The sequence below is a fragment of the Diadema antillarum genome, unplaced genomic scaffold, assembly GCF_040938485.1.
Source record: "Diadema antillarum isolate AM-2024a unplaced genomic scaffold, OU_Dant_1.0 seq00001365_RagTag, whole genome shotgun sequence".
NCBI classification, from domain to species: Eukaryota; Metazoa; Echinodermata; class Echinoidea; order Diadematoida; family Diadematidae; genus Diadema; species Diadema antillarum.
In genome coordinates, this window is record NW_027272127.1 from 419,537 (window position 1) to 446,648 (window position 27,112).

The following is a 27,112-nucleotide window of genomic DNA, read 5'->3' on the forward strand; positions in this document are numbered from 1 at the left end:
CGTTGCAGTTCTTTAAATAATTATATTCATATCAGCAAAAGCGGAGGTTAGCGGAGGAAAAGTGTCATGGTACCCAGTTACAATGTTAGTTACTTTGTTTTCCATTAATTTCATTGAAAAAGAGAGAGCATACTCCAGAATAAAGACTTAAAAACATGACATAAATATTTGTTGAAGACTCGAACTATATGGTTACAGCACATTATGATTGTACAGCTAGGTCGAGAGAGGCATCGTGTGTGCGCCCAAGCACGGGGAAGCAGACACGTCAGGATTTGTATCCGTTTTAATCCCGAAGTCATTCTGTTGCAAAGTTGGAATCATGGTACATCCAATTACTCAATTAATTTTTTTAATGAGCTTAAAATGCAATAAATTAAATCTTTAGTTAGTTTTGGATATATTTGAAATATACAAAAATGCAAAAAATCATTTCAAATACAATTTTTGACAATATAATGTTAAGATATAGTAATCAAATTGGCATTTGAGGGCGGGGACAGTTCTTTCATGACTGACTGACCCTGGGGCCCAATACACGACGAAACATACACACGCCTACAATGCCGTACTCGTACTCGTATTCAATCACATCGCGCAGAAAACCGGTACCGGCACATGTAATGTGTAACATGTGAATGAATATAGGTTCTATTCAAGATCTAAGCTAAGAAGGAAAAGAGAAACGACCTCGCCATCGTCCAACGAGTTAGACGGATCTTTCAATTTAGAGATTAGTGTAATTCCAACCAGACTGCATTCTGCAATTGTGTGTGCTCATCAAGAAAGTCACTTAACCATGGCATCAGGCTGCAAGAATGGAAACGGTCATATCTCAAGGGAAACTGAATCGCAGCAGTCCAATTTAGAGAATGATTTTCCAGCCAAGAGACAGCGCAAGATTGTGAGGGTGTGGTGTGATGGATGGTAAGTCAGCCGGGCCGGGTGTACATCCCCTCCCCGCCCGCCCCGGCCCCGCCCGTCGGTGAATGTTGTGAGCTATCTGTGACAGTGTGAGCTGTGTGGTTATAATTCTAATGCATGCTTTAAAAAGTCTACCAAGCAAGCGCAAGCACATTGAGGTTCAGAAGGTCTGGAGTGCATTTTTAAACACAATGAATAGCTAAACTGTGGCAATTTGCCCCAGGATACAGATCCTGATCGGTCTTTGTATCTTGCCAGAATACTAACAGTAACACTATTGACAGTAACAGTAACACTAACCTGTCCTTACTAACACAAGCTACCATAGTATGGTAGGTGTTCAACCCACCGACCGGGTCCATAACGACCGACCGCGCATTATAATGGCATTGCGCGTACAGAAAGAAAATGTACGCATGGGACTACGCGCAACGGTGTTCGATTCTTCACTGGGCTACGCTACCGAGTAAAATGTGGCGAAAACAACTAGATCTAAGTATTCCCTCTAAATTACCGAAATTTAGCAAAATCGAATGAGGTTTATCGTGTAACTACATATAACTAGGCCTACCTTTGCTGACTCGTTGTTAGATGTAGAGTATCCTTCCGTAATAAATTTGACGATTTTGACCGCAAAATTGTCACCGCCGCTTGTACGATCGTGCACACACGTTACACATACACATGACATAAACATTTTGTCGCCCGCTACGACCGTACGAGTTGATGCAGAAACGAGAAATGAATGTGAAAAAAACAAACCGACTCATCTAATTTATTTCAATTACGATGAAAAGTTTCCTAATGAAAATCGAGTCAAATTCATCAAACAGTCCTTCAAAAGTAATATCGAAGGATTCAAAATATATTCAAATATTATTGGGGAAAAAATGACGGCTAGAAAAAAACAGCGGCCTGTCGAAAAAACGCATTTAATGTGCCCTTTATACGTATTGTCAGGGTGGTCGGCTGAAATGAACAGGGCAACTGAGTGCGGAAAAAATGACACCCCACGCGTTCGAAGCCGCCATCTAAAAGCGCGTACCTCAGATCGCATTTTCAGTGCGCGCTTGTGAATCCGGAGTATTTTCTCCACCCGTGAGTAAAATTTCAGGCAAATTGTGAGATTTTTCACGTTTCTATTGATAGAAAAACGTTAGGTGTCCGGTATTATGAACACCCAACCATACAACCACTAGTAATTTATTAACGACAGTGCCCCGCGCCGGGGTTAAGCTGAGCTGAGCTGAGCTGAGTGAATAGGGAGTTTTCAATTGGGTGAACGAGAAGCCTAGAAGGTTGTGACGCCGAGCGCAAGCGTATGTCAAGGCGTCATGTCTACATGTACGTTCACCCGCTGCTAGTAAACATTTCGATTTTGGACGTCACGTCTCGTGGCGTGTGCAGGAGGCAACCCGTGCCTTGGGTGCATATACAGGGTTGTATGGTTGGGGCACCACCTATCGGCAGGGCACCTTCCCATCGGCACCCTGCGTATCATGGCTGTTTACGTATAGAACGAAAAGGTACGCGCGGGATTAAGTGTCATTAGCTATAAAGACAATAAAAACGAAGAAACGAAAATCAAACTCAAACAAACCAAACTAAAAATTACACATCCGCTCAGTAACGACGCATGGCTGTGAAATTCACGTGTATTACCTATGGCCTGTGAAATTCACGTGTATTACCTATGCTGTGAAATTCACGTGTATACCTATGGAGGGGAGGGGGTGCCGATCGCAAGGTTCCCTTTTTAGCTGCGCGAAGAAAACGGAACGCACGCACTAAAATTGCGCTATTTTAAAACGGAGATTCATAATCAACAAGACGGTCACGACATTCAAAACTGCAGTATTTATGGCATATTTGAGGTAAGAATTAGGCGGATTTGTGGTATATTTTTAGAATAAACAAGCTACAGATCCTTAGGGTGACGATATGTGGTACCCCCAACCCTACTATGCGGAATTTGTGACTTGTATTTTTACATGTACTGTCTTTGAATAGATGCTGATTAATTCTTGGATGAATTGTGTGGATTTTAAAACATGATGCAGGGTCAGACTACAAGCAACTTACAAGGTAAATGCACTGCCCCAGGCCAAGCACCGAGATGTGATTGCGTACAGCATTACGTGTAAATGCATGTGTGGGACTACGGTATGCAGTTGCAAATTGCAGAACAGTGAAAGCGGGCAAATAAAGTAGGTACCAGAGGCTGTAGTTTGTATGTCAGCGCTGCTGCTGTGACGTATCAAGATCATGAGCTTTCATGTAATCAGAATATCAATATTCTCTCGAAAGAAATAGGAAAACAGGTGATCTGAGCACGGATTTCCCGGGAGTTATCATGCTCTTTTGCACAATTTTTGTCTATCGTGAGAGGAGTGTGACATCATAGATAAGGTGGGTTGGTGAGTGCTGCGCGAGTGAATTGGGTGGACGGTGATAACCAGGGTGAACGCGTTCGAAAATTGGGTGATGAGCCGAGGGTCGACACTCACGCATGCGCAGTACGTAAAAATTCCGTAAACCCACGGTAACGCCTTGCTCAAAGTACAAATCGAAAAGTGCCTAATGATTGCAGAGTCACAGGAGGCTTTGCTATAAAAATGCAATGCAATGGCAGTGAAAAGCCACAACACAGCCCACAGCAGGTCTACTCCAAAGGCAAGCAAAGACAAAGCGCAGAACTATTGGCTTGCATTTCCAAAATGGCACTGCTCATCTATCACTACACTATATCTAGGGTTCTAGCTGTTCTGTCACTGTCCGTGACCGTAGTCTGTAGGTCATCGATACTTCATGGAATTTTCCTGGAATCGATACATAAACTTTTGTTGCAATGGTGTTGGGTCATCACATTTTGTTGTCTTGATTTTGTTAATGCTTGTAATAGTGAGTTGTAAAGTCTAGCTAGTCTAGAATTAGTCCTATAGTAGAAATGGTTATGTTCTCATTGCAACTGAATGACAAATTGCCCTACATTGACATATTCATTATGTTCATGAATCAGTATCCCATTTGGCTCTCCTGGGTTTTAGGGGTTTAAATTGATATATAGCTAACATTTTCAATAGAAACTTAAAGTACATTCCCCATTAGCAAAAATGAATTCAAATTCCAGCACTCAGTGATGATTATTTGAATTTTATAGACTGGCTGTGTTCAGTTTTGAGGGGAAAAAATGCAGAGTAGACTTGTTCATCCTGGGTATCCATCTTCTGCATGCCCTAAAACAGAAAAAGTTTCCAGTTTTAGATTATATCCAGCATCCCCTGAATGGCTTTTTATCACATTCTTTTATATTCATTTATTTTTTTTTGTACAACTGGCCTTATCACTTCCTTCCACAAAAAACATCTAGACTAAACTGAAGGTTAAACATCAGAAGTATTTCCCATCATATTTGCATCATTGCTTACTGTGTCTGTGTGAGTGTTTAGAAAGCTTAGGCCTACATGTATTTGCATTGACCTCTTTACATTGTACTGCTTTTATGCATTTTGCAATTGTATATGAATGAGCCATGTGTCTGTGTGTGTGTGTGTGTGTGTTTGGGTTGTACATTTTACTGGCATAAAAGCAAATAAAACAACCTGGACTAGCCTGACATTTGACGGCACACTGACAAGTGTTGTACTGACCTTGTAAATTAAAGATAAGAATCTGAGTTTGTTCAATCTCTTTCAGGAGGGGTTGATAGTCCTTTTGTGTCTCAGATTAGTGAGAGGGTGATGGCATAGTTATGACTTATGAGGTCAAAGGGTAGTTGATAACAACATCAGGCCATTCTTGCTGCTTGAGAATTCCTATCATTGTTATTTGTTTTTGTCTTTTTTTCTATGAGAATCCCTGTTCTTACCAGTGTAACACACCGTCTTACCCAAATCAGATCTGCAAGAATATTTAAGATTTAAAGGTGGATATTATCATATTTGACAGAAGTTGATGATGAATGTATGCATTATTATTGCTTGCCAAGTTTGACAGTATGGAATCACAGGTCAAAACCTGGTAACAAACAGACTTCATGGAAGTCCCATGTGCACATATTGTGCTGGCATTCTACAGTACTAGCATGGACCCTAGGGTCCATGGTACTAGTAACTATTTCAATGGAGTTTGGACTGCTGAACTGAACTCGGACTGAATTCATTTTTCTGTTCACAATAGGGAATTTCTATACAGCTCAAACTATACTCGGAGGATTAAAGGGATGGTGTAGTTTTGGTTGAGACCTGGCTTCAGGTTTCTGACTTTTTATATTGAGATAATGGAAAGCCTCTTATGAAATATGAAAGAGCATGTAATTCCAAGAGGAATTCGAAATTTATTTGATGAAAGTTGGTTTTGAATTGGCTGAGATATCCAAAACAGGCAATACTAATGAAATGTGGGTCCCACCTTTCATTGAAATCTCTTAGTTTTACCTTGTTTTCGGAAATCTCTGACATTTTAAAACCGACTTTCATCAAGTAGACTTTGAATTCCTCTTAGAATGGTATGCTCTGTAACATTTCATAAGTGGTTTCTCAGTATCTTGCAAAAAGTTAAAAGCGCAATATTCTCATCCCCACCAATACTATACCAGCGCTTTATATGTTCTGTACACCACAAGCTGTCAGTAATGGAAAAGCGCCCTCTGCAATATCAAAAGGGAACTAGAGCAGAATTCATAATTTGCGGTGAAAACAATCCATGTGTAATCATGCAAGCTAAATGTGTACAGGGAGGAGATCCTTTGCAATCCAAGTGAGATGTGACCATCTGTAACTAACTCATGCACCCTTTCTCTGTCTTCTCTCCTCAGCTACGATATGGTTCACTTTGGTCATGCCAACTCATTGCGACAAGCCAAGCAGATGGGAGATTATCTGATTGTCGGGGTTCACTCAGATGGTAAGAATCTCCAAGCTTTTCGCGGCAGTTCCTTGCATCTGTGAAATGTGTCAGGCTCATACTCGTGCCCGACGATTGCGATGTGTCTTGCAACTTCTGTTGTTTTTAAAATTTAGAATATCACTTTAACCATTGGACCTTCAAAACTGTCATAATTTTTATGTATGGGAACAAACAAACAATGGTGTGTTTTGGGGGGAGCGAGAACAACCTTTATCAGATTAATGTCGGATACAACAAACAGACATAAAATAGTTATGAAGTGTTCTCCCAGTGATTGGTTCCTGTTCTAACAATTGCAACTTTATTTACATACAAAACATTGTTATTGTTATGCTTACATCTTGCTAAAAGTACCATTGTTTGAACTGCATATGTGACCCGCTACAACAAAAGGATCTGAAAGTCGGGGGAGGACAATTTTCTGAATATGGCATGACATTATTCCCTTACTCTTCTTCTTTAATTTCATATAGCACAACTCATAAAAGTACTTGGTTGTTTAGATATCAGTGATTTTTATTAGCGCATGTCAAGTGGTTGATGAAATCAGAGTTTCGAGAAAAACGCTTTCAAATTTCTCCTTCCGACGCTGTCATGATCAAGGGGAGGCGAGACAATATTCACCGCTTGACAATAGAAGGCATGCTCCTAGCGACCTCCACAATGTTCATTCAAGCTTAGCACCAGTGGTCTACGCACGACCAGTCAGTAATCAGAATGCCACGCACTGACCAATAAGATCACTCCCTCGTTGCTAGGGGCAGAGTCTAGCTGCGGCGCTAAATCTAAATCTTCGGACACGTTTCTGTTACGTTGAAGGTCGGGAAATCATGGCCCAGAAAAATGCTGATTTCTTGCCTTTCCTTTGATCATTTAGCTTCAAAATTTCGGCAGATGATAGACAAACATTAGATTACAAAATTATGCCAAAAACGGAAATCCGATTGTTTTGACCGATTTTGAAGATGTGACTTCAAACTCGATTTTCTCGGCTCGACCGTCAGCGACTTTAGGATCCTTTTGTTGTAGCGGGTCACATATTGCCTTGTTATTACTAGCATCTATTTACAAACATATCTATATTTGTTTTCTTTCTTTTTTTGGTCTATTTTGTACCAGGAAGGTATTTTGTACCCCATAAAATTGTATCAGTGTTGCAACAACTTTCACTGAGCTTTCAATGTTTGAAGTCTTGTGCAAATGTGGATCCAAGTAATGTACTGAATGACCCATATGCTACTGAGGTCAGGGCACCGTAGGTCAGAGTACCAATTGATAATCTGTTTATTAAGTGCAACAAGCTATAGCTAGCACACCAGTGGCGGATCCAGAAGTATAAATTTGTTTTACAATGATGAGGCGACAAAATTGTAGATTTTTATGGCAGTGTTTCAGACTGAGTTATTTCTTCTTCTTCTTCTTCTTCTTCTTCTTCTTCTTCTTCTTCTTATTATTATTATTATTATTATCATTATTATTATTATTATTATTAATTTGTTATTATTATTGTTATTATTATTATTATTATTATCATCATTATTATTATAATTATTATTATCATTATTATTATCATCATTGTTATTGTTATTATTATTATTGTTTAATTCATAACTTATTTATTTATTCTATTTTATCTTATTTTATTTTATTTTATTTTATTTGTCCTTTCTTGGTCTGTCCGTTTGTCAACAGTAAAAGCATAAATATGTGTGGATTGTGCAAGTGAACTGCTGACTGTAAATTCAGTTGCAGGCAAATATGAAAAGCAATATCTTTAACATATTGAGTTGCAAATAAATACTGTTCATCTGTCCATCCATGCTTTCAAGGATTTTTTTTTTCTGTTAGTATATTTCTATTCAAATACAATTGTACTTATCAGTACTGGACCTATTTGTTTTTTTTTTTTTTTTTTGGCCCATTTATCAACTTAAGTACAAATATGTGGATCGTGCAAATATGCAGCTGACTATAGTTTCATTTGCTGGCAAATATGAAATTTCAATGCTATTATGAACAGGTCAATCTACAAATAAATGCTGTCCATTCATCCATCAGTGCTTTTAGCAATTTGATTTTTTTTTTTTTTTTTGGCACTAATGCAGTGTATTTCTATTCATGTTCATTCATCTTACTGGACTTCTTTTACTAGAAATCAAAAGCTTAGATTTTTTATGCATAGGTGAGCTTGAAGTATGTAGTAAAATTTTGAATAGCTTCTTTTTTTTTACATTGACTCTACACCCAAAATGTCTGCAGCATCCCACACCTTCCACAGTCTCTGTGAATATAATTTGCCCAACCTCAAAAGAGCTCTTGAATGCATCCCAGACATAGGGTGCGTTAAAGCGCTCTACTAAAGCGAACTGTACCATACCGTACCCGCGCCAGAGGAGTGCTCAAACGCTCCTAAAGTGTACCGTACCATACTGTACCGAGCCAAAAGTGAACCACTTCACGATGTGCTCCAAAAGCATACCAAAAGTTTGCATGTGAGAGTGCACATATCATGCACATACGTCATAATGCAAAGAGTTCATTCTCTTTGTTCGAGATAGCTGTAAGCAGGTCAAGTGCGCCAGAGGAATGACCCTCTTGCTACAAAATGCGTGACCCCCTCTGAAAATAACTCATGAGATAACTCTTTCTCAACAGAGCTCTCGAACGCTTAAAATCTGGCACAATTCAGTACAGTACGCTTTAGGTCAGCTCACTTTGGTTTGCTCTAGAGCGCTCAAACACCCACCATGTAGAAATTACATTTAAGGTACACGTCATATATTTTGCAATCACATTTTGCCGGTTCCGATGTATGCAAAATGATGAAGATGATTTTGCTTTGATTTCATAATATTTAACGTAGTGTAGAAATGATGTTATTGGAGGTACTGGTACTTTCAGATGTGGATCCACAAGCTGAAAGCTCCCCAATGAGTACTGTCATTACCATTGTTCAACCCATCAAGTCCTTGGGGCATTTTGTGCAGAAATTACCATCTTGTGATGATTAAACTGGCAACTCTTAATTTTACTGCATATATCCGATAATGCAGAAAGACTTGACAGACCTGCTCAAATGAACTAAATCTGTACAAAGTCAGAAAAAAAGTAAAAAATTTGTTCTGTGAGGGACAAATATCAACTTTAATTCAAATGTAAAGTATGTAGCCAATTTAAGGATCAGTTGTGAATTTAATCAGTTACATAAGGCGCAGTCAGACTGGCAAAAGATTGAGAAGATTAAGTTCGCGATCTTTAAGATCTCGAAGTTTTGCCAGTGTGACCGCAAACTCCCCACTCCAACTAGGGATATTTCCCTCACCCCCGACAAACTTCTCGATCTGTTTGCAGGCGGTGTCTTCGAAGCTCGAGGCCATTGTCATGTACAGTTGTGCATTGTTACGTCACAATCACTAGCCTTCGGACAGCGCGCTCTTTTCTTGCATGCGCGTACCAAGGACCCAAACTTCTTGATCCAAGTTTGGCTGCCAGTGTGACTGCACGACAAAAGATCGCGAAGCCTTCGCAATGTTAAACTTCTCATTCTTTTGCCTGTCTAACCGCGCCTATGGAGGCCTTTGATAACCAAATATTTTCTTGGACTTGATTGATGAGATTATAGTATTAGTATTTTTTTCTTATGTGTGTGTGTAAAGCTGACATTAAGGAGCACAAAGGACCGCCGGTCATGAACGAGGAGGAGCGCTACAAGATGGTCCGCGCCATCAAGTGGGTGGACGAGGTCATAGAGGGTGCCCCATACGTCACGCAGCTAGAGACGCTGGATGAGCACGACTGTGACTTCTGCGTCCATGGCAGTATGTATTGTATTTGCTGTCTTGGATCGAAGTCTTCAGGCAATCAAATGAAAGGAAATACATGTTTTCACAATATTGAATACATTGTTGCACCGGCACAGTACAGAAAGGAAAAAGTGACACTGGCTTTGCTGTTAAAACACAGTGATTTCTTCTGTAAATATGTTGGAGATGATACAAGCTGATTATGTCATAGTCCTACATCTTTTCAAATGGTTTGTACATAGAAATATTATGAAACTAGTCTTTTCTGAGTTATGCGGCATCTCATTAGCCCTCTATTCTATCGGTATTGCTTATTCCTTATAGCTCTGAAACAATTTCATTCAAAGGACATACAGTTTCATAATTTCTTCTTTGTGAAACATACTGGTACAGTAATATTTTTGTGAAGATTTGTGTGCCAGCAATTGAGAGGTTTTCAGTGTTGAGTTTGACGTGATTTACTTAAAGTGAACAAGGGGAACATGAATTTAGGCATCGGTTCTTGTTCTTGCTGTTGTTTTGTGTATGTGGGTGTTGTTGTTTTGTTATATTCTTACATTTGTATCTTGTTGTTTTCATTGTATGAATTGTTTAATGATTTTATGTCGAATGGAAATAAACTTGAATTGGACATGGCGTGCCTTTCAACTTTAAGCATTTGTGGGCTTTGAATGCTGTTTAGCACGAAAACCCCCACAACATTGCAGTCACTGTCCAAAGACCCTGCGCAAACAGGGTGAACATTGTTTTGTATTGTTGTCTTGTCATGGAGAACTATGTGACACTATTGATTACTGTTGTCTTGCGCTTCAATCGTTTCAGATGACATAACACTTGATTCAGATGGCCAGGATACGTATCGCATCGTCAAAGAAGCTGGTCGATATAAGTGAGTCAATTTTACTTCTGCATTTGTATTGAACCATTTCCCCCCCCCCCCCCCATACAAAAATGTACCTCCAAAGTTGATATGTTGTTGTGTTTTAAAGAAAGAAGAGAGAGAAAAAAATTGGGGCCCTATACAATATGACAATGATATGACTTCTTAACTTTACCAAACAATGTTATGTACTTGATTGTGATTCTTACGGATCATCATGGCCCGTATGGGTTTTCTCCTATGGATTTGTACGTATAGGAGATCATTGTTGTTGAGCGTTGCGCAGTAACTGGTTCTTGTCATTTGGCCAGGAAGTGAAGAAAGCATTAATTTTATAACATCCTTCCATTTATCTTTTTGTGTGTTCTTTTATCAGTGTTAAATTGAGGTATTAATTGACAGTCTTTGAGGCTCCTTTTCATGTGATCGGAATGAGACCAAACCTTTAAAGTCAAGCTTCAAAGTTGTTGTTTCTAAGGAACAGGCAAAATTAAGCAGGCCACATTTATGTGGAAGCATTGGCTCCGAAATATGGGTCTGGTCTTTGAACTGGTGGAATAGGGCTTCTTGGAGCATGAAGTACATAGTTCATTGTGCTAGGTCCTTGGGCCTTGGTGAAGTTTCTGCTTGTGAAAGTGCATCGTATTTTCCTCAGTGATTGATGCATTGAGAGAAATTGTTTGTTTAGTTATTTTAAATCAGCAGTCAGTAATGCTCAATGTCTGACCAGTGATAATCATAGCAATCCTTCCATTCCCATGGTTAACACAGAGTATGGTGTGAAGATGAAATTTAAAGGGATCGTATAGTTTTAAATGAGACCTAATTTCAGGTTTCTAACATTTTTTGGTGAGATAATGAGAAAACTCTTCTGAAATATGAAAGTGCATGTAATTCTAATGAGGAATTCAACGTTTATTTGATGAAAATTGGTTTTGAAATGGCTGAGATATCCAAAAAAGAGTGATTCTAATAAAGTGTGGGACCCACACTTTATTACTATCGCTTTGTTTTACTTTGTTTTTGGATGTTTCAGTCATTCCAAACCCGATTTTCATCAAATATACTTTGAATTCCTCTTAAAATGGTATGCTCTGTACTATATCATAAGTGTTTTCTTGGTATCTCGCAAAAGTTAAAAGCCCAATTCTCATCTCCACCAATACTGTACCATCCCTTTAACATCGAATATCACTCAAGGTAACGAGCACAATAGAACTGCAGCTTTTAAGAATAGAACTGCAGCTTTTAAGTAGAACCAGTCATGTGGCCATGAAATAAAAGAATAAGCAATGGAATTTAGGATTGAAAACTGTATATTCTCTTGAGGCAATGAATAGATTAACTTTGACCTTTCCTGTTGATTGCTGTTGTTTGCCTTGCAAGGAATAAAAGAGAGAGAGAGAGAGAGAGAGAGAGAGAGATTAAAAATATATATATACCAGAGAGACGAATATGTTTTGCATTCCAGTCTTTATATCTCCTCCCAGACATAGTATCTATTTGTCTGAAATTTTTTTCTCTATTCTAAAGGAATTTTTTGTTGTTGTTCATTTTTTTTGCCTCATTGATTTTCAAAACAAAGAACGCAACAACAAAAACTCCCTTTCTCTTTCCAATATGCAGGGAATGTCAGAGGACAGCGGGTGTGTCAACAACCAACATTGTCGGCAGGTAAAGTCACTATCTCTGTGCTTATTAGGATAAACGGGCCAGTTTACAATTTATGGATGTTTTTCCTCGGAGGACCAAGTAATATGAACCTTTTTGTTTGTTTGTTTCAAAACACTGTAACTTGTATTTGCCATAGGTGGAGGGCTTCCAAAATAAGAAGGAATGATGATTCAATGGTGGCTTTTGCGACAATCAGGGGGGTGTTTCATCAAATAGTCAGCGCTGACAAGTTGTCAGTCCCTGACAATAACCATAGTAACAGTCAGTGACCAGAGCATCTCAGCCAATCAAAAGCAAGGATTTCACTGAAATTGTCAGAGACTGACAACTTGTCAGTGCTGACTAAATTGATGAAACACCCCCAGGTGCATTACTATGTCAGTGTATAAATTAACTATTGTTAAGTTACACTGAAGCCCTCCATTATGGCTGAAATAAGCATTTAAAAAAATATGAAAAACAGTCAAACAAACAAAAAGCAGCACCAAACTGATTAGGGCCATGTTGTGTAAAAAGGTGCAATCAAATATAAATCAAGAAATTAAGCAGAAGTCAGGTATCAGCCAATCAGAGTTGAGTTTTCAGAGACTTGATTATCTGAATGACACAGTATGTGTGATCTGAACTTCTATGCTAAAGGACCCAGATTTATAAATTATTCCATTCCTTTACATACTCAAACATACATTGTAGCAATACGTGGAGTGCACTTAGCAAGCAGTAGTTATTGATATGTCTGGTGAGCCTAGGCAAGCTTTGTGTTTGTTGGGGAAAAGCTTTTGTTGCACAGTTGTATACATACAAATTTGATTCGATAGATTGTTCTGTTGTGGCCAGATTCTGTGTAGCAGTAGACCCATATTGGTTTCTACAAAATTGTACAGTGTTGTTGACTTACAAATAATTTTGTGTACAAAAACAGTTCCTTAGAACATAAAACCCTAACATTTAATCAATATTTGATGTTGATAGTTTATTCATTTCTTGTTTTCCATCCCGGCAGATCGCATGTTCAGAATGCGTCACACTTGGGTGTCAGTACTTCCTGATTACTGATGATACATACATTATATTTGTAGCAAATCAAAACAAGCTTTGTCATAGGTTACATGTATGTTTTAATAGGTGAGGAGAATAGCACAGAAAATAACACAGCCATTGCTGTTGTTAAATTTACACATGAATACTTCACAAGCAGTGCAGTAAAGTCATGATTTTCCTAAAAACAGGAGGGGGGGGGGAGTTGAATACCTACATTATTCATGTTCATACGTACGTACAAGACCTTGCCACCTTTACAATTGTGTATATTATAATTGATTAACATTCGGAAGGTAATGTGATCTAGATTACGCAAATTAAAAGCTGTTCGAGCTCTGTTGATATGACCATATACTCTCAGCCTTGAGATCTTAGGTTCAAGTCCACTGGCAGCTTTGGTAGTGGTAGGGAGGGTTGCTGGAATGGTGTAGGGAGCAAACAGCCGTAAGGTTGCTTGCTGTGTATAGGTATTTTAATGGCTTCCCTCATGACCATTAGTCATGGCTCACTAGTCACATCATTTCCCTGCTTAACGTAGGATGCTGCTGATGACCAAAGAACACCACATGGGCGGGGAGAAGATCGAGACGGAAGGGAACGTGAGCCCGAAGTCCAAGACATTGCAAGCATCGGTAAGTTGATGGTCGGAGGACGCAGTCACTGGAAGTCCATCCAAGCGATTGTTTGTGCTACTGCAAAAGGGTCTAGGGCAATTACCCCCATGGCAATTACCCCGGACCCTTCCCCTGACCCTAACCCTAATCCTAATCCTGAACCTAATCCTACCCGTGACTTAAACTCTTACCCTGAACCTAGCCCCAACCCTAATCTTTACTCTAACCTTATCACTCACCAGTATTTAGCCAAGGGGTAATTGCCCTCAGGCGGTAATTACCCTGATGCGACTGCAAAAATGGCTGAATTTTGAAAAGTCTTGCTTCACACAGGATATGAAGACTACAGAGTTGTATGTCATTCCGTGGTTGAAGAAGTCTCAAAAAAGACTGGTAGTGTCATACCCTGTTGGATGATCCAACAGTGCCCAGTGGATTCAGCAGTAGTGTATCATAGAAAGTTCATTCACTTATGAGATTAAGATTAATGACTGAAGGTGAGGACATCTTATTATCTTCTCTGTGTTTTAGAGTTTGCATAATTTCTCCTTTTGTATTCCTCTAGAAAGTGCTTGTGAAGGATACCAGACTTTGAGGTTAGAAAAATAAATTGCATTGAGATATCACTGTCTAGATTTTCACTGGTGTGTTCCTAAGGCCATGAGAATGGTGGAAATTTGTGTAGCTTTGTTTTTATGTTTATGTTTATGTTTTTTAGGCATTATGTTTTGAGGTTGTCCGTTCTTCAATCAGCAATCGATTTTGTCTGAAGGTTGATTTGTTTTAAAGGTCCAAGAAAGCATGAACTCCCCTCAGCAGCTGCGTGTATAGATCATGAAGAAGAGTGGCGACTACATGTACTTAAATAGACACAATATGTCTTTATGTAAAAAAGTGTTCAAACTTTGAAAACCCAGTACGTAATTTGCCATGTGAGCAGTTTATATTCCAGTGAGGCCTGACCCTTTGTCTGAAGTTTCTATTCCGTATCCTGCAATAGTCTAGCCATACATCCATACGTCAATTTCTCTGCATGGTGTAACTAAAGTTCTTACCACTTTGTTGCAAGCAATGCACCATCAGAGGAACAGTTGCAAAGTCTACTGTTAGGGAGAATGCACTTTAAAGGGTGTGTGTATAGTTCTGATCGAGGTGTAGATTTAGCTTTTAACGTTTTGCGAGATATTCAGAAACCACTCTATGAGATGTCAAAGAACATGCAGTTCTAAGGGGTATCAAAAGTTTATTTGATGAAAATCGGTTTTGAAATGGCTGATATATCCAAAAACAAGATGAAACAAAGAGATCCTAATAAAGTTGTGGCATGTCGCCTTTTATTATTAGCACTTCTGGGGATATCTCAGCCATTTGAAAACCAATTTTCATCAAATAACTGTTAAATCCTTCTTAAAATTACATGCTCTTTCATATTTCATAAGAGGCTTTTCATTATCTCACTTAGGAATGTTCAAAACATGAATCCCTACCTCAACCAGTACTGTACAGTCCCTTTAAAAGGTCAGAAGTAAAGAATCTTCATGGCCAAATGATGGTATTGCTCAGAAACCAGCTTCCAGAACTGCATGCATTAGGACTCTGTTGTCCATGTTTCTTCCCGCACACTTCTACAGTACACTATAATTTCATGCACTGCACTATGTTTGGCTATCTTATTTGTTCCCTTCAAATTTCTGAAATCCACATGGACTTGTGGACAGTGTCCTGTGGACTATTGGTTATATTTGATTTTTCTACACTGAAAATTGCAATGCACACATCTGTGCGACATGAATATCAGAGGAACAAGAGTCTCCTACCCACCCCCCCCCCCGAAAAACAAAAACAACCAAACAAAAAACAAAAAAACTGCTGAGTCACTTCTGTTCATGCCAGCATTGGCAACTGTGCTCCTCCTGTTGTGTGTTTATGTGTCTGTCTTGGTATGTTTCAGAGAACGCAGGGAAGACTACTCACCAATGGATCGGTAAATGAAGCCAAACGCCCCCATGATATCAATGCACACATTTTGTTTTTGTTTTGTTTTTGTCTTGTCTTGTCTTTCCTATTATAAAAAGTGGGACATTATTTACACTGTGTAACCTCCCTCATATGCTGAAAGCATAGAAACAATGTGCAGTCATAGTGATGTTTGAATTGTCACTTAAATGTGACCCGCTACCACAAAAGGATCCTAAAGTCGCTGATGGCCGAGCCGAGAAAATCAAGTTTGAAGTCACATCATCAAAATTGGTCAAAACAATCGGATTTCTGTTTTTGGCCTAATTTTGTAGTCTAATGTTTTGTCCATCATCTGCCAAAATTTCGAAGCTAAATGATTAAAGTAAAGGCAAGAAATTAGCATTTTTCTGGGCCATGATTTTCCGACTTTCAATGTAAGAAAAACGTGTCCGAAGATTTGGATTTAGTGCCGCAGCTAGACTCCACCCCTAGCAATGAGGGAGTGATCTTATTGGTCAGTGCGTGGTATCCTGATTACCGATTGGTCATGCGTAGACCGCTGGCGCTAAGCTTGACTGAACATGGCGGAGGTCGCTAGGAGCGTGCCTTCTATTGTCAGGCAGTGAAAACTGTCTCGCCTCCCCATGACTATGATAGCGTCGGAAGGACAACTTTGAAGGCATTTTTCTCGAAACTCTGATTTCCTCAACCACTTGACATGCGCTGATAAAATCATTGATATCTCCGCAACCGAGTATGGTAGGTGTTCAACCCACAGACCGGGTCTATAACGACCGACTGCGCATTATAATGGCATTGCGCGTACAGAAAGAAAATGTACGCATGGGACTACGCGCAACGGTGTTCGATTCTTCTATGGGCTACGCTACCGAGTAAAATGTGGCGAAAACAACTAAGTATTCCCTCTAAATTACCGAAATTTAGCAAAATCGAATAAGGTTTATCGTGTAACTACATATAACTAGGCCTACCTTTGCTGACTCGTTGTTAGATGTTAGATGTAGAGTATCCTTCCGTAATAAATTTGACGATTTTGACCGTAAAATTGTCACCTCCGCTTGTACGATCGTGCACACACGTTACACATACACATGACATAAACATTTTGTCGCCCGCTACGACCGTACGAGTTGATGCAGAAACGAGAAATGAATGTGAAAAAAACAAACTGACTTATCTAATTTATTTCAATTACGATGAAAAGTTTCCTAATGAAAATCAAGTCAAATTCATCAAACAGTCCTTCAAAAGTAATATCGAAGGATTCAAAATATATTCAAATATTATTGGGGAAAAAAATGACGGCTAGAAAAAAACAGCGGCCTGTCGAAAAAACGCATTTAAGTGCCCTTTATACGTATTGTCAGGGTGGTCGGTTGAAATGAGCAGGGCAACTGAGTGCGGAAAAAATGACACCCCACGCGTTCGAAGCCGCCATCTAAGAGCGCGTACCTCAGATCGCATTTTCAGTGCGCGCTTGTGAATCCGGAGTATTTTCTCCACACGTGAGTAAAATTTCAGGCAAATTGTGAGATTTTTCACGTTTCTATTGATAGAAAAACGTTAGGTGTCCGGTATTATGAACACCCAACCATACTTTTATGAGTTGTGTTATATATGAAATTGAAGTAGAACAGTACGGGAATAATATCATGCCATTTTCGGAAAATTGTCCTCCCCTGACTTTGGATCCTTTTGTTGTAGCGGGTCACAAATAGACCGTGCAAATGTTGAAAACAATATTAATTTTGAACATGGCAATTCAAAAAAAAAAAAATGAGTGATGACATTCAAGTTTAGCAACTGCCGAAGAAGGTATACATGATGCTGTTGTTAAGGGTGTAGAATCACAAGAGCCAAGCCTCTTCTCTTTTATTATTTCTGTCTTTGAATACTGCAGCTATCATGGCTATATGTTGAAAAAAAAAGCAGAAACAAAAACAAAAACTGGGGGGGGGGGAGAACTGTCCTATCATAATCCTTATTAGACTGGCAAGTTCATTATTTACCACATAAAGTACATCATATATTGGATGGTTAGATCAAACTGCACTCATTTATATAATCAGCACAAATCAGAAAAAAGAAATATGAAAATTTGCCAATTTGAGTTAAGAATACTTCACTGTAGTATTCTTCATTGTGTTTGACAATTTAAGGATTAGATAAGATTTAGTGATTTTGAGGTTTTTGATGATTCTGCAATCAAGATAAATGATGGTATATGAGGGAGATAGTGAAATGAAAGATAAGTTTTGAGACAACCTTGAGTTATAAAATACTATCAGTGAATACCAGTACTCATAAGTATAATAAAAAGGCAGAAGACCAAAACCACAGTAATACGGTTTCTGGGATGAGAGGGTAAAACCAACTGTGCAATTACTAGTTTCATTCCTTATCAAAATACATTTTTCTGGTACATGGCAATCATAAATCCATGTTGAAGTTAATCGTGATAAACGTATGGGTACATGTCAGTTATGATGTCATTGACTCGCAATTTTCACTTGCTTTGTTCACAAACATAATTAATCAAACTTCTAGTCAATTATGTAAAAACTGCAAACCCCTTCCCCCATTTAAATGTTACAATTCTCAGTAATGCTCAAAAGATTAGATGTAAAGGATACAACTTGTTGTTGCTAATTCAATTTCAGATCAAAAATTTTAATGTTGACTTGGGAGCAGTTTAATGGGAAATTTATGAGGAGCTGATTGAGCAACAATCTCATTGAATTGTATTTGTATATGATTTTGAACAATATCTTTGAAAACATGTGAGAGAAGACTTTGAAATATGATAATTTCCCAAATTTTTGTCCAATTCAATGAGTTTCATTTCATCTCTGTTTAAGATTCATTCAGCTGAATTCAAAGGTAGAGTAGCATGTCACATCAGCCTACATAGCACAATTAGATATGTAGTAAGTGCGTTGGAGTGTATTATGAAAACATTCCCTCAAATTCAATGCTTTGGTGATGTATAACACTGTAAATTGCATCCGTCTCTTAGGTGACAAGACCTTGTATCACAAATTTTTGTGAAAAAGCCTTTTTTTTGATTAATTGTCAGATAATTGGTTAAGTGATGTTCTGTCTGAATCCTAGCTGTCTTACCTAAAAAATAAGCCATCACGGCACGTAAAGGAAAGGCTATCACATTTGATGTAGTGCTATAATTGTAGCTTTCTTATCCAAACAATGAAAGCACATAGTAGACTGATTTACCTAAATCTCCTTTGAACTTCACTGAATATGTTCTGCTAAAATTCCTGTACTCATTATATATTAACTCTTTATGTGCCGTGTTCGCACTCCCAACTCAGTTGACGGCGTGCCAAGTTCGTATATTCTGCTCAAATGCACAAACCCGCCCAAACTGATCGATATGTCGCCAAATGTTACACTGCAATGAAAGCGTTTCTTGCGATTCCATTCCTGTCACATATAGCTTCCATTTTATGTGGTGGTTGAATATTAAGCGGTGTTCCCTACTGGATTGGCATGTAAATTCTAAGTTTCTCTCATTCTTTTTTGTGCAGAAGTCATGGCTCTACAATAATGTAACTACTAGTCATTTGAAAGAAAACAATCATAGATTTGTCATATAATTGACATCAAAGCAAAGCTCTGCATTTTCTCTACAACTTCGGTCATTGCATGTCCAGAATAACAACAACCTATAAAAGTTAAACAGATTTGAAAAATAGAATGTTTTCCCAAAGAATGACCACGTCGCTGTCTCAGAATAATGTGGCACACATGGGGTTTACACCATGGGATATATAGCGTTCAGGTTTACATTCATGTTTGGGGTAGATTTCTTTTGAAGTGGTCTGTGCTTTGAGCAATGAAATGTGGAATAGCATTCATGGTGACAAATTCATGTCGTCTATCACTTTATATCTATTTATGTGTTTTATATCAGCGCACTATTTACCGGGGTATTGTCATTTTTTTTTTTTTGTCCTGTAGCTTTTGCTATGCTCATGTTACACATTTTCACTTTTGCTGTATAACAACATTCATGCTATTGTGACAAGCAGCCTTTCTGAATATGATCTTTTGATCTATGCTTTGGCTTATAACCGTTTGCTTTGTTGTTTGCTTGGTTTTTTTTTTTTTTGTCTTTTCTACATTTATCCTAAGTGAAACAGACTCAAAGTACTGGTTATTTGTACACTGTCTTTGGTAGAGATTGTCATGATCAGAAGAAAAGGAATGCTATTGTGTGCAACCAGGTCATTTACAACTGACTTTTAAACTTGGAGGTGGGGGGGGGGGTGGTAAACAGGCAACCGGCATAAGTCCTATATCAAAACTTAATCTGAAATCTGTACATCAAAACTTCACCGCTGAAATCCTGCATTGTCATGTTTTATGTACATGTATAAGTGATCGTTTCATCAAATTGTGTGAATTGCCTCTCAAGCAAATACAACAAGAAAAGGGTCATCTGGGCAAACATAGTTTTATGACAAAAAACATTAATAAATTGGTCATGTTACCAGGTATATATATCTCACAGTTTTGGGAGTCACTGCTAGTAGGGCAACTGTTATCGTCTGTTTGGACAGTCAAAGTGACAGCTTGTTCATCCGTCAAAGTTCTGCACTCGAATACCCCTTTTGCCAAGGTTTACATGCAGCTGCAGACAGACATAGCTATATGTATCCAGGAAGTTGTGACCCTTAAAATAAGTCGGCAAGTCATCTGTCATAATGTTAGTCAAGGTAAAAAAAACTGTAACATTGCTTTTATAGTGGTAATTCATGTGTATTCTGTGTCCAGCTATAGAGAAATGTACTGTATACGCCATATACTTCGCGAGTCTAAATTTTCATGAATCGGGAATTCCCGACGATTTCACGAGTGGTTAAATTCGCGATATCGTGGAGTCCTGTACTGAACGGAGAAGTGTACATGCGTACGTCACATTCACATTCTGAGAAGAGTCAATATTTTCGTTTGTCTTTAATTATGCGAATAGCACCTGACTCGCGAAATTTGTGAAAATAAAAACCTTGCGAAATATTTGGCGTATACAGTAATTGTTATATTGTGCCGGAAGCAACTGGCTCTGTAAGGTAAATTTTCCATGATGTACCGTCTTTTCCACTGCTAACCTCATATGATTGCTCCAGGACAGAATCTGCTTTTATACATGTAGTATACAATATTTGGTTCTTCTATATACTTCTGCTGGACTAACATGTTATATTCATTACATTTTTGGCATTCTATCCTAATGTCTCCATACTAGATTAATGCTTCAATTTTGGAGTGTCTTTTTTTTTCCCCTATAGCCACAATGAAAAGGCAGGAATAATAATGTGATCATGAGAAATCACCAAGATGATATGCTGTACTTACAAATCAAGCATACAACAAATCTGTTTCATATACTGCATATCTCTCTCCCTCTCTCTCTCTCTCTTTCTCAGATGGATTGGGATATTTGCTCAGTAGAATGGAATGTTCGCTCTCTTTTATTTTAAATATCATAAAGTTGCGAAGTACATGTTACAAAATACCAAGTCTGCACAAGACTGTATATAACATTACAGAGGTTTGCGAAAAGATCATCGAGTGTTTTTATACATCTACACAAGTCCATTATATCATGTGCACGATTTAAGTCTTATGTGTGCTTCAACACAAACCTTGCTTCTTCTGGGTTTTTTTCTTCTAGTGTTCAACAATGAGCAGTCCATACACAGGTATATCACAGTTTTTGCCGACCACACAGAAGATTATCCAGTTTGCCGAGGGCCGGGAACCCAAGCCCGGAGACCGCATCGTCTACTGCCCAGGGGCATTTGACCTCTTCCGTATCCTCTTTGATTGTATAAAACATCAATCAAATTGAGAGAGAAAGAAATTACTCTCTCCTTCTTTTATTTTCAGCATATCAGTCATGAAATACACATAGTTAATCCATCAAATTAGGTGTATAAAGAAAATGCATAGCAGATTGACCAGTAGATTGAGAGATTCTTGAGTAGGAATGTAGTTATGTTGAAGGAGAGAGCTCAGCTATATAGATTGCTATATTCTTATAAGAATTTCATCAGGTAGGTGAATAGATAGATAGAAGTGCTAGAGGTAGGTAGATAGATAGATAGATAGATAGATAGATAGATAGATAGATAGATAGATAGATAGATGGATAGATGGATGGATAAATACACATTGTAGATAGATTGAAAAAAAAAAGCCTTGGATTAATATGTAGGTAGGAAGATGCCGAGAGTGATAGATATATAGATAACTGTGGGGTTGATAATTGATATCAATCTTGTTGACTTATGCCCAATACCAACTGATTATATTAAAGTGGATATGTTTATTTAATTTTCCAAGCAAATCAGATGAAACTTTATTCAGTTACTAGTATTATTTCCATATCATGGATTAAATGAGTTGTGTCAAATGCATGAACTTTTGTAGATTTGTCTTTAGGTAATGTCAAATTTCTTCAATTCCCTTTCATTTTACAGTGTCAGAAGGCTTGCAGTGCCAAATCTGTTTTGTTGTATTTGTTTTGATGGCTGAACTTTTTGTTTGTTTGTTTGTTTGTTTTTTCTGAAATATTTGTGCATAGGGACTTCAAAAATTTGTATGTAAGTTAACATGCCAAATGGAGTCTTTCCCTTAACCACAATTACTCACCACCCTCCAGATGTTGGGCATGTAGACTTCTTGGAGCAGGCCAGGAAGCTTGGCAACTACATCATAGTGGGCCTGCATGACGATCAGGTAGGTAATGGCATCTCCCACAACTCACCTGCCCAGCCTAGCCCAGCCCAGCCAGTTGCAGCCAGCAAGCTTTGCACATTCTCTACAGCCACCCGTATCCCCCCCCCCCCCCCCCCCCAACCATCACCATTATCACGTTGTGGAAGAAAGTTTACCAAAGCCTGGTATGCTCTAAGCAAGCAAGCCATTTGATGCTTGCTAGCTTCACAGTATCAGTATCAATGCATCCAAACTGAACTTGAATGAAAAGGGCATGGCACCTAGGAAAAATGAAATCTGTGATAGATTGGGTCATCTAAAAATATCGGAAATCAGTTCAAAGTGTGGCAGAAAAGCTGAGATTGCAAATTGTCAGTTTATTGTGTTTTATTCTATGTAGCGTTTCAGCTCACAAAACAACACACAACTTTAGGATGTACTGTATCTGTTGAAGAAGACATGTTGTCTCAACATAATGTGACTGGTTTCTTCTTGTGTTTGCCTTCCAGGAGGTGAACCGTTACCATGGCAGCAACTATCCCATCATGAACCTGCATGAGAGGACGCTCAGTGTCTTGGCGTGCAAGGTGGGTGCACTGACCTCATTTGAATCTTAACTGTGAATCTGTGAAAATTCCAGTTGGACAATGAACCACCTTTTGCAAACTCCTTAGCTGGTTGAGGACAGGCTGATTTTGCTACAACATGCATTTCCCTTAGACATGTGTCCAAGTATTCTAGACACGTGTCCGAGTATTCTTTGGAGTCTTCAACAGGTTTATGTGGACATGTGGAATGTCATTTCAGAGCTGCCAAGTCTATTTTTATTTTTTTTTTCATCTAATGTAGTTTCATATTTTATCTAAATATATGCTTTTTTTATTTGAAATATCTAAATATTGTTATTCAATTTTTTTCTTTAACTTAATCAAGAAAATATGTTTTCAAGAAACTTGATCTAATATGCTTATCTAGTACATGCATTTTGTCTATTTCTAAACCAGAATATGATATTTTCCTTGAAAGTATGTTATTTACTCTACATCAGTTTGTTATTTCATCTGCAGAGATTTGCAGCCCTATTATTTTTGTTGTTGTAATTGTCATTACATATGTATCATATTCATCATTGCTGTTATTATGAAAATTGCAGTATGTGTCGGAGGTAGTGATCGGCGCCCCCTACAAAGTGACAGCAGAATTGTTGGATCACTTCAAGGTGGACGTGGTGGTACAAGGGAGGACCACTGTCTACCCTTGCCCAGACGGAACAGATCCGTACCTAGTGAGTCAAAAGTTGTAGTCACTCTTCATCTAATTCAACACATTAACCCATAACCCGTTGAGGACAGACTGATTTTGCTACAATACGCATTTCCCATAGACACTTGCCCGAGTATACTCGGGACTCGTCCTCAACGGGTTTAAATAATGTGCTTTGTTTCCCAGTTGACACACTCACTAGAGTGCTTTCTTTGCCAGCACAGACGTCTGGAAGCTAATTATCAAGAAATAGAGATTACCTAATCCGATCCCCATATCCATATTTTGTTATCATGGCCTTCCTGTTGGACTGAGGCACATTACTACACTTTTTGTACACCCAAGTAGGGTTGTTCATCACCAACTACGTAAAAGCTTCAATGAATGTTTCTGAGTACTGCTGGAAGTGCTTGGCAAGTTGAGCTTAAGTGCTTGGGTACGTTAAGGGTTAATTTTAACATTGGAGAGAAGGCAAGTACAATTCTTATTTCATAATTTCCAGAAAAGCTGACATCCCTGTTGAGTGTCTACTATGCAGGAATTTCACAATGTATCCAGAAAGGACACTCGTACATTCATACATGGCATGTAACCTTGCGTACAAAATTATGATTTAATGTGACCCGACACAATGATACCCGGATGACGATGCAGGCATTAGGGCGTACAGCTTAGAACTTTTGCAAAGTTAGGTGATTTGACTGAAAATAAGGAATTTGACTTTAATCCTAAATCAAATGAGAGTTTGATATCATTACTACCCTGGATCCATTGTCAAAGTTCAAAAGTGTGTTGATTGATATTCAAAACTCGTTGGCTCATATGGAGCATGCTTCTCTCATGGTTTGACTTAATTTATAGAACGTAATTGTCTTACTGTTATAGGCTTGCATGGATGATTACATCCATAGTTAAAAGGCCAATTTACTTGAAACGTTTTCTGTTGCGGCTGTCATTCCTGCTGTTGTTGTGGTAGGTCTTCAGATGTAACATGGGCAATCTTGTCACTTTTCTTGTCAATTTTCTGTCACTTTGGGGATGGAAAGTCACATTCAAATGAAACACAATTGGTAAGACACAATGCAACTGAAGATTGTTAACTCCTCTTTTCAAACATTATTTTGCATCACTAGGAACCAAAGAGCAGGGGAATTTTCCAGCAGGTCAACTCTAAGAATGACATGTCCTCCTCGAAGATTGTGGAAAGGATAATCGCAAACAGGTAGGTTGCAATTTATTGCCTTTCTGTTTTAATTGTACTCTTTCAAAGAAATCCATCATGTTCTCAGATTTCTTCTCCTGACCATGCGATCAAGCTAGACAGTCTCTTTCATGTGCATGTGTATGTGTATTGTGTCAATATTTAGGCACATGACAGAGCTATTGAATGGTGGATGGTATCATTTTGGTGGTTTTTTTTTTGTGAGGCGTGATCTGAAGTACAAATTGCAAGTTCCTGGTTCGGCAGATGAGGGTATAAAATGAACAAATGTCAAATTGAATTGTGAACTTGCTTATCAATTTTGATTGAGATACAGTGTAGATAGATAGATAGATAGATAGATAGATGGATGGATGGATGGATGGATGGATGGATGGATGGATGGATGGATGGATGGATGGATGGATGGAAGGATGGATGGATGGGTGGATGGATGGATGGATTGATGGATGGATGGATGGATGGATGGATGGATGGATGGATGGATCGATGGATGGATCGATGGATGGATGGATGGATCGATGGATGGATTGATGGATGGATGGATGGATGGATGGATGGATCGATGGATGGATTGATGGATGGATGGATGGATGGATGGATGGATGGATTGATGGATGGATGGATGGATGGATGATTGGATGGATGAATGGATGGATGGATGGATGGATGGATGGATCGATGGATGGATGGATGGATGGATCGATGGATGGATGGATGGATCGATGGATGGATTGATGGATGGATGGATGGATGGATGGATGGATGGATGGATGGATGGATGGATGGGGGAGGGTGAGAAACAATAAGATTAGCTTCATTATTTAGGGTGGTTTCTAAACAAAGCTTTCTTTGTAGCTAAAAAGGACAAGTTGTGATCTCATGTTGCCAGATATGGCTGCAACTTCCTATTCATCCCAATATTACACCCCTAAAAAGACATATTTATCTATTCACCTTGAACATGCCAGACAAACTGAAGGAAAGCAAAAGATAAACTATTCAATTCTTTCTTGCCAAGCCACGGAATACTTGAGCTGAAGAAAATTCCATGGACATATCCAAGACAAAACTTCATAAAAACTAGATGGACTTGCTGAACAACTGCCTTCAACTTTTCTTTTCTTTGATATTATACAAATGTATGTAACTATTTTAGTGCCATGAAAATAAAAATCTCCCACATGCTTCTGCCACAGGATCCGATTCCAGAAGCGAAACAAAGACAAGGAGGCCAAGGAGCTCCGCAACATCCGACTCATTGAGGAGAGGCGGAGACAGTCGCAGAGCAGCTCAGGGGAGGAGACGCCCTCGCCGCAGACACGCTCCCCGGAGACGCCCAACCCTCCAGTCACCATCGGCCACTAACAGAGCCCATGTTTATCTGCCGCTTGTACATCCCTGTGATCGTCAGTCGCCCGCAGTTGTCGATCACTCATAGGTGTCGTGATCACTGACCGTAAACAGCAGGATCGTCATTATGGGCCACTGAAAGTCACATGATCACCAGCCACGGACAGTCTCACATTCATCACTCCTTTCTGTAGCAGGATCTTTTAGAATGAAAAGTTTATTCCTACAAAGTTCACATGCACCTGTATGTATGATATGAAGTGTTATGCGGAGAAAGTGGCTGTTATAGAAAAGTTCTTTTCTACGCATAGATGCAACCCTTCAACTGTTTTATTCCTAAATATTTCTCACTTTATTTTCTTTTGAACCTAACCATAACAGGTTAGGTCCTCTGTGAAAATAGCAGGAACTCACTGAAAAATTGTCTAATAATATGGTTATTGGGAATAAAGAGTTCATTGAACAAATATAGATCTGAATATTCCATCTGGTTGAGATAATAAAGTTGTATTTATAGTTGTGACTTGGCTTGTGCAATGTTGATAAAAGGGTGTAATAGTATATTGTCCACCTGTGTAGAAGAGTGTTGAATAAAGCTTTCAGATATTATGAAGATATACTGGAGCACAACAACTGACCTTTGACCTTATCTGTGGCGATTTGAGTCAGGTAGACTGCAAAATTGATCAAAATCAGGATTTTTCTCTTT

At 38.7% G+C, this 27,112-nt stretch overlaps 1 protein-coding gene across 1 annotated transcript; it reads left to right on the plus strand.

The window, feature by feature from the left end:
- Positions 1-695: 695 nt before the first annotated feature.
- Positions 696-27,112, plus strand: LOC139708664 (ethanolamine-phosphate cytidylyltransferase-like). The gene is made up of 12 exons (XM_071620599.1): positions 696-927; positions 5,741-5,829; positions 9,489-9,650; positions 10,458-10,524; positions 12,142-12,189; positions 13,769-13,862; positions 21,520-21,658; positions 22,510-22,586; positions 23,075-23,152; positions 23,719-23,850; positions 24,962-25,050; positions 26,250-27,112. The coding sequence occupies exons 1-12, from the start codon at positions 800-802 to the stop codon at positions 26,416-26,418; spliced, it is 1,272 nt and encodes a 423-aa protein (XP_071476700.1). The 5' UTR covers positions 696-799; the 3' UTR covers positions 26,419-27,112.

What these genes read in the sequence shown, in the direction of transcription:
- LOC139708664 (XM_071620599.1), top strand. Translation starts at nt 800, where the DNA reads ATGGCATCAGGCTGCAAGAATGGAAACGGTCATATCTCAAGGGAAACT. An exon ending in AGGGTGTGGTGTGATGGATG is followed by an intron (nt 928 to 5,740) that starts GTAAGTCAGCCG and finishes TTCTCTCCTCAG; the next exon opens with CTACGATATGGTTCACTTTG. An exon ending in CCAAGACATTGCAAGCATCG is followed by an intron (nt 13,863 to 21,519) that starts GTAAGTTGATGG and finishes TTTTTCTTCTAG; the next exon opens with TGTTCAACAATGAGCAGTCC.